Here is a 14,621-nt window from a genome sequence, read left to right as displayed (position 1 = left end):
ATGACATGAATCATCAACAAACATGACAAGCAACGATCTCTCACGACAACCCCTTTCCTATTTTCTCTGCACAACAACCAGACCCATCTGGAGGGGCAGAAGGAAGACACTGCCAAGCAAAGTCAGCAGTCTGAGCCCGCCACAGACGGCGGACACATCAAAATCCACCCCCAGCAGCAAACCAAGAGAACACAGCAGGGTCCTGCCGGGTTCTGCTCGGGATGGACTCTTTGTCAAGAACTCCTCATCGGCTACTCACCAGGGCGTGGAAGGACGACACAGAGAAGATCCCCAGGCGGCCCATGGCCACCTTGGTCGGGCGGCTTGCAAACGCCAGGAGCCGTTTGGGGTTCGGCAGCTCCCCGCCCTGCAGGCTGGCTAAGTAACAGCGGTACCGAAACAGGTCCATTTGGAACTGCTCGAGGTTCTGCTCCCAGACAAAGATCTGGTGGTGAGAACATGGGGAAAAGAAAGGTGAGGGAAAGGGAAGACAAATGCTAAGTTTTACCCAACACAAATGTTATAAAATACAGTGTCAGGTACAGAAGGGAGAAAGAGGGAGGAAAATGCGGAAGACCCCATGCTGTCCCACGTATGATTCAAACAGCATTTACTCCCTAAACTCGAGGACAAAGTCTCAGAGCGATGCTCGGTGGCTCTTGCTGACTTTAAAACAGTTGAATCAAAGGTCAGAACGTCCCTGGTAGCATGAGATATACCAATGCTAACATACAGCAATTATATAGGCATTTTTAAAACCACATTCCACATTTTCTAAATCTAGACTTCTACATTGACTGAGGAGTCTAGAGTGGACCCCAGAGCTGAGTGCCCATCTCCCCGATGGCATGGGGATGAAGGCGCGGGCCTTCCAAGGACAGGTGCCCGAGCACAGCACCCCGGAGGCTTCCCTCAGACCTCTGCCTTCCTCCAGCGTGATACTGTTCCCATTAGCTACTGACAATCAGCAACCGCGGTGAAGCCTGCCTGTCCCAATAACTCAGCAGCCTAGACAACAGCCCATAACGCGACACCAAGGAGCCGACACACGTGAGAGGCCGAGGACCCTGCCCCCCCGTCTAGACACAGAGGGTGATTACCTGATCCAGTATCGTCTTCTTCTTCTTGGAGTCGGTGACGGAAGACAGCTGCATCTCACCCATCTTCTTCATCTTCTCATCCATGTCGATCTTCTGCTCTAGCTTCTTGATCTCCGACTTCAGCAGCCGGAGCGTGTCCTCCTTGTGGTGGTGCCTTGCGACCGCAGCCGAGCAGGCAGAGTGGATGGCAGTGACCCAGTTCTCCAGCTCCGTCTGGCTGGTGGTCTGTACGGGAGGGCAAAGGGGAAACAGCTGCCTCTCAGGTAACCGGAACAAGCCGTGTACCTCAGAGGGGCTGTGGCTAGGCTCAAGGGGATGGGGTCTACAGACCCAAGGGGATGCTCACCTTCCTGACCATCTGCTGCAGACCACCAGTACAACTCACCAGCGAGCATCTTGGGTCGGACCCCGCCATCACTGAGTGTCTCGTGTCAGACATTGACACCACCAGTGCCCACGGCTGCCAGCATAAAGCCACCATGTCTGCTCGCACAACATACTTACTGAACCTACTTGTTGCAATGGACTAAATTTTATATCCCCTCCAAATTCAACCACTGAAATCCCACCCTACAATGTGATGGTGTTAGGAGGTAGGTGGTGATTAGGTTAAGAGGACGGAGCCTCACGCAGAAGTTCATGCCCTTAAAACAAGAGAACAGAGAGCTAACTACCCCTTCTGCCACATGAGGACATGGCAAAGTCGCCGGCTATGAATGAACAGGCCTGACCACGACCCAACCACATCAGTACCCTGGTCTGACTTCCAGCCTCCGCAATGAGAGAAATAAATTTCTGTTGCTTATGAGACACCCAGTCTGTGGTACTTCGTTACATTTGTGATAATCCTACACTGAAGGCTTAGTTTCTAAGTAAGAGCATTGCTAGGAAGCAACGGTCAGTTTTCAGAGAGGACCAGTCAGCCTCAAGGGCAGAGTGACACCAGGGGCCATCCCTGGCCAAGGAGGACACAATACACAGCCAGCCTGCCCCCAGTGAACCACTGTGACCCAAACCCACAGGTCTCACCCCAAAGTTAAGGAACAATGATACAATTTGGGATGGGGAAGTGGCTCAAAGTAGCCAGAAGCAAAACTTTCCTGGGGACACAGGGAAGTATCCAGGAAGAGCCACCCGGCAGCACTCCAGCCACTAGGAATGGCCGGGTCAAAAGACCATTTACAGAAAACACAGGGTGACAGCCACCCATGGGCAGGACACCTTAGCATGTAACAGCTGTGACTCAGGGTCCTCTGGGAAGCAAAAGCCTGAGAACCAGTGTGGGGGGGGGGGGGGGACAGCTTGTGTGCACTAACACGTCATCACGGATTCTTCAGGACCTCTGTCAACGAGTAGTATCAGTGCAGAGGGGCCAGACTTTCCCAAGCATCCTCTCAACAAGGGAAGTTAAATAAACACTCCAAAGTTAGCACATCTGAAGAAAGGGCCTACTGGCCACTTCAGTACTAAACACAGAGTTTTTTTCTGTTGCATCCTTAGTTTCCTAACTCACTGGAGTGATGGTCTGCAGACGAATTTTTATTAACAGGACCTTACGCACACACGACAGGGCACCTGAAACATGAATCAAGCCACCCCCAGCGCAGGGGCCTCTGCTGTTTCTGCATGTCCCCAGTTCTGTGTCCCACGAAAAACCGCAGCAAGTATTACAAATGGTGTTGGCCAACAGTGCAGCACTAATGCCGGAGGAACCCAAGGGCCTGCACTTGTAACGTTTTAACAAGAAGGAGACTCCCACATGCTAGAGCAGGAGTGCCAGCTGAGAGAGCAGCAAATGTGGGGGGGAGGGGGGGAGCCTTGACATTCAAAGGTAAACACTTGCAGGTGAAGAAACAACTTACAACTTAGGAGAGAATATATAGGACTGAACAGAAGACTGATCTTTGTACTTTTCAATTCCAGCGGACACTCACTGTCACTGTTTATTAGCTAAGACTCACATTTTCTAAATTTTATTTTCAGTCCATTGCAAGGATGCATTTCCCTTACATTTGGAAGCCTGAACCCCTGAACTGCTTTACTCACCAGAAAGAAGTGATACCTCCCACCCCTTTATGTTTGTAAGAGTTAAAGAGCGCTAAATTTTTAACATTCATCTCTTGGAAAGTAATCACATTATACTTTGTCGTTTTAAAGTTACACAAGAAAAAGAGAGAGGTTGCGGTCTCCCCATGGGTGACTACAGCCACCAGCACCAGCTTACTTCTGGTACAACGAAATGTCTGACCCTGGAGTGGGTATGTTGCTGGATGGGGTCAGCTTCCCCCTTTTTTATTAGAGAATGGAGGGAGTTGGCCCAGAGGGAACTACAATCTGGTTCGGTTTCTTTCAGAAAAAGCTCCCAAGAAGAAAACACTGAGTGTTGGCAAGATGGAGCCAGCAGCTGGAGAGTGAATGGCGTAAGTGCTCTGGAAAGAGGCCAGCACTGCCTTCTCAAGTTGAATAGACACACGCCTGTGACCCCACACTTACAATCCTGGGCAAACAAATTGTGTCTATGTTTCCAGATGACCCTGAGTCACATTTGTATGCATCCATGCACTCACCAAAATGTGTGTACCAAAACGTCCACGGCCGCACACTGTGTAACAGGGGGAACTGGCAAGTCTTCACGCCCCGTCAGCAACAGGATGGACAAGGGACGTGTGGTCAAAGCACAAAATAAAACACTACAGCAATGAGTAGGAGCCCAGTGACCGCTTGCGCATACTGAGGGAAGGAGCGGGACGTACGAGAGCTCAGACTACAACATACACACACTCAGCAACGCTAATACATCTGCAGGAAGTCAGAGGAGCGGGCCTTGGGTGCCTTGGGGGGAGGGGTGGCACCCAGAAGGAACCACGGGGGGTGGGGTGGGGGGCTCTGAGTGCTGGTCGTGTTCTGCTTCTTGGTCTGGATGCTGGTCACATGAGGGTATGACATGGGGGTGCCCAGCTTGTAACACATCAACCGTCCATTTTACCACAATTTAAAATGTTTTAAGAAAAAAAGAAGGAAAAATATACCAAGCTTCATAACTAGAGAAAGACACATAGAAAAGTGTGCTCACAACTTCATAAAAAATTTAGCCATCGGCTCTTTCTGCCACGGGGGATGCCTCAAGCCTCCAAACTCTTTGGCTGAGTGGCTGCGGGCAGTTCCATTGGGGAGAACTCCCGCTCAGCCATCCGGTCTGAAGGTAACAGCAGTCTGGGCCCCTCGCTCCCATGGAAGCCAAGTCCACCTCTAAGAAGCACCATTCACTGAAGGAGCTTCCCAACAGTGTGCCCTTTCCCAGGGGCCGCACAGAGCGCCGTGAGGATGACAGGGTGGGCAGATCCACAGGACAGCAACTCTCAGAACACTTCGCGGCAGTTTGCATGCCTTGCAATTCCCATGGGTCAGGGCCGGCGACCCACTGCCCGGCGCTCTCCAGCGTGGCCCTCCAGAGCTGCAGCGTGGGCGTGCTGCTGAAAGCTTTTCAAAGGCTCTCTCTCCCCTGCACCACCTCGGACCCAGGCAAGTTTAGCAACAGCAGGTCTACCATTGGGCTCTGGCGGTCAAGAGGCAGGAAGGAGGGGCCATCCCACGGCACCCCCTGAGCTTCCCCCACACTCATCCCCGTCCACTGAGCAGACAGAAGGAGACAGGTAGAGAGGGTGTGTTCCCTGGTGCCTCCCTTGCCTTCGGGGACACTATAAATACTGTATGAAGTTCAGTGAGGGCAATGAGCCAAGTTCTAGCTGACAGAGGAACACAATCAGCAGGGAAAAAGTTCATTTTGCACAAGAGCCCCTTTGAGTGCAGGGTAAGGGGAAGCTCGGGGCTTCATTGTGTCTCTAAGGAGACCTAGCTCCAGTTGCCCAGCAGAATGGAGGATCTGCGACTGGGTGGCTGAGATAATCAATGGTTTTACATGAGTGGCAGGAAAAGGGAAATTCACTTTAAACAAGAGAAATTCTGGTGAATACACTCCAGACCCTAGGAAACTAAAATTAAAGATAATCTGATTTTATAGAAGCACAGAAATAATTAATTGTAAAGTGGGTTGAATATTTTTCAATGTTAAAAGGACACAAAGAAAGGGAACAAGGTTATGTGTTCCTACAAGGCTAACTGGGAATCAAGTCCCTGTATGAATTTTTAAAGACAGTCTTCTTACCCTGGCCAGTTGGCTCAGCGATAGAGCGTTGGCCCGGCATATGGAAGTCCTGGGTTCGATTCCCAGTCAGGGCACACAAGAGAAGCGCCCATCTGCTTCTCCACCCTTCCCCCTCTCCTTCCTCTCTGTCTCTCTCTTCCCCTCCCACAGCCGAGGCTCCATTGGCACAAAGTTAGCCCAGGCACTGAGGACGGCTCCATGGCCTCCACCTCAGACACTAGAATGGCTCCGGCCGCAATGGAGCAGCGCCCCAGATGGGCAGAGCATTGCCCTCTGGTGGGCATGCTGGATGGATCCAGGTCAGGCGCATGTAGGAATCTGTCTGACTGCCTCCCTGCTTCTAACTTCGAAAAAATACAAAAATAAAAATAAAAAAAGACAGTCTTCTCATTGGTCTCATATGTGTATAATGTGTTTCCGGGTTTTATTTATATAAGACTTAATCAAGCTATCATTCTTCCTATATGTAAAGAGAATTAGAGATATCACTCTATACCTGTACTATGGGTTCCCTCTTTTACAGGGATAGTCATGCAACCGAGCACCACCAGCCCACCCCCTCCCTGTCACCCAGCCATGGCAACTTCCTTGGACAAGACAGACTCTGGACTTCAGGAAGCCAGCATGAACACAGAAACCTCGCTGCAAACAGGACAATAAACAGAAGCCTCCCCAGTGAGCAGCAGTGGCAGAACCCTTCAGGGGCAAAGCTGAACTACCCTAAAGAGGCCAACCAACCACTGTTGTCACCTGGACTCCCTCATCCAACAGCCCAGCATATGACAAGGTGCACAGACAATGCCCACGCCCTCTTTGGAATCTCACACTTAAACATGATCAGACACTCAAGTATCACCAGGTGTTGATGACAGTGCCCCCCATAGGAAAGGCGGAGACCCAAAGCACACAGCAGAAAAGGCACCAGAGAAAGAGAAACAATGTTGGAAGCCTAGACAGCTGCCTGGAAACCACCCTCAGAGACACACCAGAATCCAAAGCTGTGAACAAACTAGTGCCCAGGTCACAGTGGGAAAGGGGCCATGAGACAAAAAGGAGGGAGGGAGGGAAAAAGGAAAGGAAGGAGGAAGGGAGGGAGGGAGGAGGGAGGGAGGGGGGAGGGAGGGAGGAGGGAGGGAAGGGGGAGGGAGGGAGGGAGGGAGGAAGGGAGGGAGGGAGGGAGGGAGAGAGGGAAGGAGAGAGGGAAGCTTTTAGGAATAAAAAATATATAGAACGAAAATTAAAACTTCCATAGAAGGCAGATCACCATGAAGAATCACAACATCCGTGATAAGGAAATGATTCTCAAGCTTCAGAAGAAAAGACTAAAGCCCAAGCAAGGTATTCAACAATGAGAATGAGCTCAGAAAATAGGGTAACAGAGGGGAAATGATCTCTAAACCACAATTCCAAAGAACTCAAGTACAATTCAAGCAGGAGGTAGAAGACATCTCCAAGTAGGAACCATGCTGTAGGGAGTCGTTACAAGTTTGTGTTTGTTTGTATGTTTGTTTGTTTGTTTGTTTTTAACAAAAATGAAGGCTTTATTGAGATGAAAGAGTTGTAGGCCAGGAATCTCACCAGGGTGGTGACAGGAAGCCCAGGTGGCCAGGTGGGAGTGGGAGGCAGAAGGGGTGCAGGAGGGAGAACAGGCTCAGGGGAAACAACAGTCCTGACCAATGACCTGACACACGGAGATTTAGAAAAGACTGCTAAGTGACCAGGAGAAATAAGCAAACTGGGCAGGAGAAAGAGAGAAAGAGAGAGAGAGAGAGAGAGACCATTATTAACTCCAGGAAAAAGAAAAGTTGTTCAAAACAGGCAATAAAATTATAGTTCACTGTTCGGCTGAGCGGCTAATACTATATATATGGTCTTCACTGTATCAGAACATCACACAGCATAAAAGGGAACAATACTGAGTCAATCTTAAATTTTCATACTACGACACAGGAATGAGAAAAGGAGGACTTGTAATATCGTACGGCTAAATACTCATCTACCACAAAGAAGGTCAGTAATTAGTGTCCAAAGTCAAATAAGAAATAGTCTAAATAGGTTAATGAAATCGAGGGTAAAAGGAATTAAAAACAACAAACAGCCAGCTAAAATAGTTGATCATAGTTGCTCTCAGGAAGTGAGGCAGAAGGGAGTGGGTAAGGAAAGACAAGTTCACTTTAAGTTAATTTAAAGTCTGACCTGTGGTGGCACAGTGGATAATGCATTGACCTGGAATGCTGAGGTCAACAGTTCAAAATCCTGGCCTTACAGGATCAAGGCACATATGAGAAACAACTACTGTGAGTTGATGCTTCCCACACCTCCCCCCACTTTCTTCTTCTCTCCTCTCTCTAAAAATCAACAAATAAAATCTTTAAAGTCCACTGAATTTTCTAAAACAATGTGCTCATATGACTTAATACAAACAATGTCAAAAGAAAGACAAATGCTGGCAGTAATATATTATTTGGATGACACATACTAGCACACAAATTATATACTCACGTCTGGTGTGGCCACAATTACACTTCTATACTATACTTTTATCATGTGTGTGGAAACCTTTAAACACACCAACAGCAGGCCATGTGTTGTCTGTGATGACCAATTCGCGAGTTCATCCATACTCTCCATCCACACTGCCGGGAGAGCTCAGCAAATGGGGCCCCCTTCTTGAAAGGTCTCAGAGCCAGGAGGACTGTGCACTGTGACCCCTCCAGGCAGTTCTCTGGTTCTGTACCTCCTGTGCAGTTTCAATAGGAAGCCCTAAGGGACTCTCAGCTAGAAACGTATGGTGAGTGGCTCATTCTCAGCAGCTTATCTGTAGTTTTTAACTAAGGTTGCATGAGACTGAACTACCAGAATGCTATGGACACACTGATTTGGGGTGAGTCAAATTCTTTGTATAGATGAAGAAATTTTGCCTGGGGCTCCCACATCCTGCAGGGGACCCTTCTCCACAACAAATCCATGCCAGAACCAAGGGTAATATTCCTGAAGTGTCTCGCTAGAGGCAGGGCAATGAGAGGACTTAGCTATGGATGAAGGCAACACTTAGCCCAACAAAGAGAAAGACAAACATTCAGCTTGTCATATCTGCAGATAACAAGATGTTAAGAGGCGTGTAAATGCTAGGGAAGAACAAATTAGGATCCAAGATGATTTCAGCACCGTCTTTAAAAGGAAAAGTACCACAAAGATAAGTACTGCATGGGGGATGTTTGAAAAATCTACTCAATGAAAATGGAGAGCATCTGGTTGCAAGTACTGCACTCAGAATGACTGGACAGTTTACTGTGGGTTCTGACAAATTCAGGACTTGATGACCCGCACTGTGGGGGAAATGAGGGCGGCAGGCTGCTCTATGGGGTGGCTGCATTGGAGACGCTACCTACAGGAGGACAAGGAAGAGAAAACAGGAATCAAATGGGGTGGGGGGGCGGCAAACAAAACAGACACCTTAGGTGGGGATGCCTAACTAATGGCCGGAGGTTAGTCACAGCTATTTGCAAACAGTTAAAAGGTCATGGGAAAAAAATTAGCAGACTGGGTTTAGACTCTGGAAAACACTACAGAAACAAAGGGATAAGGCAAAAGTCGCCAGAAAGAGCTGACTCAACATGACAAAGAACTTTCTAGAACTTGGCGTTGGCTTACAACTCGGACTGTTGAAAAGCTGGGAGCTTCCCAGCATAGGCGCAGTCAGGCAATGGGCAATGGATGACCAGATGCAAGGGGCCTTGAAGACATGGTGCCCACTCCAGGCCAACATGTCAGACCCCTCACGCCCCCCCAAGTCCACCGATGCCTCCTGGTGGAGGGTGATTTTGAGGTTTCCCCTAAGCTGGCTTCCCTTGTCCTAACAACCCTCATCCAGTCTGACATGTAGAACCAGACCTGGCACTTTCATGTGCTCCCTACAGCCTGATAAAACTCAAATCCTTGGGCCTTCCCAGGGGAGCCACACTCAGCTTCTGGAAAGATACTCACTGAAGTAGAACTAGGGAACCAGTCTTTTTCTTTATAATTAACTGGTAACTGTAAGTAACATTTATGGAGCATTTTCTAGATGTTACTCAATTTGCAACCTATCACACTAATCCCCAATTCAACAGAATGGCGTAAATACTATTTTTTTTACTAGGCTCTTTCAGTATGTCTGCTATACCTCATACGAGTGACTTTCTAAATGACAAGAGAAAAATGCAATGGAAAATCTATGGAAAGGCAATGACCCTAGACACAGTATCTTCCACGCTTCTTTAGATACATAATTGTATGATTCTTACCCTGTAGGCTAAGTATGTTCTCAAGGCACTGAATATAGGAATTAGGATATGCTACCCCAAAAAAAAGTCACTGAGCTTTTTGGAACTGTATGTGACATTTTCCAGTAATAGGCAAATGGAGCACTGTGAGGAAATGGTATTTTGTGGGCAACTGGCGCTATTTCTGGCATTCAGTCAGAGGGAAGAACTCTAGACAGCATAAGTGCAGGAGTTGTGGGTGCCCTTTGCCCACAGCATGACACTCCTTCTGGGTAGGCTGCTCAGACACTTGGGCGTTCCCACCTCCAGCCGGCACACAAAATCCTTTATTCCTGCAGCTGGTAACACAAAGCTCCTTCCAAGGGTGGATTTTAACAGCAGCACACAGGCTCTGGGAACTGCACTGCATGGAACTGTGGGACTGGAGTAGTCTATCAATCACTCCATCATCAGGCTGATCTCTCTGCGTTCACCTCACCCCACACACACAAACTTCTTTCAAATGGGCCCCCCGGAGCTCTGCGGATCCCCATCAGTAGAAGGTACAGAATGCCCTTGTGGGCTCCAAGAAATAGTGATGTTCTCTGAAAGGTTTACTCTGTGCTCTATCCCACATAAGGAGTGTAAAAATTTCACCATATATGAGGACACAGACGTTTACTTGAATAAGGTCCTATGCTGCCACAAAAGAACTCTATGCAATGCGATCAATTGGGTATTTAGATTTCACCAGCAATTTCATGGCCAGGAAGGTCATTCCAAAAGGAATTCAGATCAGAGGTGTGCAAATGAAACCAGTCAGACTATTATCTCACCTGCGCAGTGGCCCAGGGTGGCCAAAGTTGAATTACAATTTAGAAACATTCCCAGTGAGTGGCTTAATTCTAAGAATGAGAAGAAGTCACTTTTCACTGTTACCAATAGATTTCCACTTCATTATTAAAAAGCAATACAGATGCAGTAGAAAAAATGGTTTACCCACTATATGGAAGAATATCTCCATGGCTCAAACCATGTCGACTTTTCAAATAGAACACACAAAGCACAACCCACGAAGGAAGACTTGAGAAAAGAGAATGCATTAAAATGTGCAAGTTTCGGCATGACAGCGGTCATCCTTGGACAGAGGAAAAAGTAAGCACAAAGTGGAGAAGATATCTGCAACGTACATAATCAACCAAGAGATGACATAAGCAACATGTAAAAATCCGCCACAGGCCACTAAGAAAAGAAAGGCAACCCAATGAAAAACCAGTACCCAGAAATAAGGGCTTCACACAGGTGATAAAGGAATGGCCAGTAACCCCATTAAGATGTGCTCCTCTTCACATTCACCGCTTAAAAAAGAAAAGCTCTGACACCACCAGTGTGAGCAAGGATGGGAACAAGTGGAACTCTCCTAAGCTGCGGTTTGGAGTTTAATTATTTCAACCACTCTGGAAGCTATTGGGCGATATCTAGTAAACCTGAATGTCACACAGCCCATGACACAGAAAGACCTCTCCTAGGTACATAACAAGAGCAATGCAGACATATATCCTGAACGCAGGCACAAGAGCACACACAGTTATCATTGCTAATGGTTCCCCAAAACTGAGACCAAACCAAATGTATCCATGAAAAGATTGCCATAATCCCCACTAGCCTGGAGCTGTTGCAGCGTACACCTGTTAACCTGACACTACTGCTAATAGGGCTGCTGTAAGTCCCCAGATTGTCTCATTTCTATAGCGTCCTGGTGATTGTCCTCAACACAAGGGAAAGCAGGACCTCAAAAAACTGCTCCTCTGTAGCCATAATAAGAACACTAGCAAACACTTTAAAAATCCAACTCTTCAGGATCCTGGAAACTAGGTCTTGCAACAATCTGAGGTACACTTATTGGGAAAATGGTTAAATCTCAGTAAGAATAGAAAATGTGGGGGCACTCTAGCTTGCCCTATTCCCTTCCTCCACTCCCTGATCTCCACAACCAGGTGAAAGCCAGCAGTCTAGCAACCATTACACAGGCCAGAAAGGATCTGGAGGCCCACTAAACAACATTCTCAGAGAACTGTCATTACGTGACCTCTTGGGCAGTTCACAGGAAATCTGCATTCATGGGGCTTGTTGCTATTTGACCTGACTCAGAACTCATTCTTGCAAACAGCCTTTACTCAAGTGGTATTTGTGAAAAACAATTAGTAACAACTGCTTAATGTCACAGCTACCTGAGGTAGTGACAGCAGCTGGGGCAAACAAAAGAAAAGAAGATAACCAAGAAACATTAGGAAAATCTGGGGAATGAGATGTCCCAAGTCATAAGAATCCAGCAGCTTACATACGTGTACAGGGTTATGCACACACCCAGAAAACCCTGAAAGATCCTATCTTCCCCCCTCTCCCCCTCCCCCCCGGTTGACCTTGAGGCTCTGTGCAAGCAGAGTTAAAGGCCAGGGCAGAAGTGTTAGCTAGCTGAGTGTTTAAGACACAGAGGTATTTAGAAAAAACTAGGAGGCACTTGAGGAAATCTCTCCAAACATTAGCTGACCACTAAATTAACACTTCAGTGGTCACACATGACAAAGAATAAAGATTTTATTCAGAGAAGTCACTAAACAAGCAACAATTACAACAACCAACAACAAGCTCTAGGGGTGGGTGGGGTTGGAATCTGATTTCAGTAGTTGCCACAGGATATGAGAGTAAGTCCTAACTAAATGTCACTGATAGACTCTGGGAACTGTTTCAAAATTATGTATAACAAAACCAATTTTACCATAGCCTAACTGATATAAGTTCCTATGGAACCTCATCAATGTTATATTAAAACAACATTGAACAAAATGATGTTGAGGATCTGCTATATTTAAAAAGCACAGTTTTCAACTAGAAGAGTATGAGATATGTAAAGAAACAGCAATGTATAGCACATACACAACAAGACAGGAAGTACTCAGTAGAAACTGTCCCTGGGAAAGTTCAGATGGTGGCTTGCTAGACAAAGACATTAAATCCACTACTTTTAATACTTCCAAAGAACTAATGAAAATCGTGTCTAAAGAAGTAAACTGAGAATGATATCTCACCAAACCAAAATTATTTTTAAAGAACCAAATATAAATTATAGAGTTGAAATGTAGAATAACCAAGTGAAAATGTTAACAGCAGAGCTCAAAAGCAGATTTCAGCTAGCTAAAAAAACAAACAAACAAAAAACAATGAACTTCAAGTAGATCAATTGAGATCATCCAGTCTAGGGAACAGAACAAAAAAAGAATGAAGAAAGATGAACAGAGTCTTAGAGACCTCTGGGATACCATCAAGCATACAAAGATAAACATAATGAGAGTCCCAGAAGGAAAAGAAAAAAATGGGCAGAAAAACTATTTTAAGAAATAATAGTTGCCTGACCAGGCGGTGACACAGTGAATAGGGTGTCAGACTGAGACGCAGAGGACCCAGGTTCAAAACCCCAAGGTCACCAGCTTGAACTTGAGCTCATCTGGTTTGAGCAAGGCTCACCAACTTGAGCCCAAAGTCACTGGCTTGAGCAAGGGGTCACTTGCTCTGCTATAGCCCCCCAGTCAAGGTACATATGAGAAAGCAATCAATGACCAACTAAGGTGCCGCAATGAAGAGCTGATGCTTCTTATCTCTCTCCCTTCCTGTCTATCTGTCCTTATCTGTCCCTTTCTCTCTCTCTCTCACACACACACACACACAAAGAAATAATGGTTTAAAACTTTACAAATGTGATTTAACACACACACACACAAAGAAATAATGGTTTAAAACTTTATAAATGTGATATAACACACACACACACATACACACACATCCCTCATACACATGCAAGACACTCTATAAATTCCAGGTGAAATAAACTGAAAGAAATCAATAGTTATATTATAATTCAACTGTTTAAAGACAAAAGACAAAATCCGCAAAGCAAAAACAGAGAAGCAACTTATCTATAAAAGGGATCCTCATAAGATTAACAAATGATTTTTCATCAGAATCCATGGAGGCCAGATGGCAATGGAATGATATTTTTAAAGCACTGAAACAAGACTGTCAATCATGAATTTTATATCCAGGAAAACTATCCTTGCAAAATGAAAGTGAAGTAAAGATATTCCCAGATAAACAAAAGTGCTGTGACTTGGATGATAAAACACATAGTCACTCTATTCCACTAGTAGGCTGCAAGTGTGAATGTGGGCAGTGGGTCACTTATAGGGTGCCAGAAACTTCTGTTTCTTGACCTAGGTGGTGGTTACAGATTCACTTTGTGATACATCATTGAGTGATACATGCATATTTTGTGCACTCTTATTTATGTGTGTTTATGTCATAAATTTAAAGAAAGGAAAACATTTTTTCTGCTCACAAACAAAAATCACTATTTTATATTGATTACTTTAATTTCCCAAATAAAACTAACTTTAGGAACCAAACCCAAAAACTTTGTTTTTGAAATAACCTACTACTCTCTTCCATGCCTTTGTTTCAACTCTCTCTCCTGCATGGAATATTCTCACTGTCTAATTCACCCTATTCATCCCTATGCTCTCCTATAATATTCACTGTCAGACTTTACCACATTATAAATATCTGTTGCTCCAGTATTAAATGTAAACACATTAAGTACAGGAACTCTTGTCAAAATTTTCTTGGTATTCTTAACAGCAATGGGCACAGCACACAGGAAGTATAGAATAAACATTTGAGCAGTTCCTGATTATAAAAATTAATGCAGGAAGCCTTCCTAAAAAATACCACAGTAAGTTCTAGTAGAGTGTATCACAACTGAACAAACTCAAAGGATTCCCTATAAAATCAAATGTGTAACTCCAAAGCGATTAGCATGATAGCACATTTTATAATACAATTAACAGTCACTCTTCCAGAACACTGGGAACAAAGATTTGATAAGATGAAAAAGTGACCCAATTTGGGAATAGCTAGTCATTTCTGGAATGTCATTATTTTACTTAATGATTGCTAATAGAATATATTATGATAGAAAAATCTTGACAGCTTCAACCATGTCTAAATTAAGGAACTCAGATCCCTTTTCTAAAGTGTGACACAAATGATATCAAGATC

At 45.6% G+C, this 14,621-nt stretch overlaps 1 protein-coding gene across 7 annotated transcripts in view; it reads right to left on the bottom strand.

Annotated features, from left to right (window-relative positions):
- The window catches only part of TIAM1 (TIAM Rac1 associated GEF 1), a 309,396-nt gene that overhangs the window by 75,829 nt on the left and 218,946 nt on the right, over nucleotides 1-14,621 (bottom strand). For all 7 annotated transcript variants that reach the window (XM_066259555.1, XM_066259556.1, XM_066259552.1 and 4 more), the window contains 2 exons: nucleotides 1,101-1,325; nucleotides 260-445 (listed from right to left, as the gene is read on the bottom strand). In XM_066259555.1, coding sequence (XP_066115652.1) covers nucleotides 260-445; nucleotides 1,101-1,325 — 411 coding nt within the window. The remainder of the gene's footprint in view (nucleotides 1-259; nucleotides 446-1,100; nucleotides 1,326-14,621) is intronic.

Source organism: Saccopteryx bilineata, chromosome 2 (assembly GCF_036850765.1).
Source record: "Saccopteryx bilineata isolate mSacBil1 chromosome 2, mSacBil1_pri_phased_curated, whole genome shotgun sequence".
NCBI lineage: Eukaryota > Metazoa > Chordata > Mammalia > Chiroptera > Emballonuridae > Saccopteryx > Saccopteryx bilineata.
Note: the sequence above shows the minus strand (reverse complement) of the source record. Positions and strands in the feature narration are given on the sequence as shown.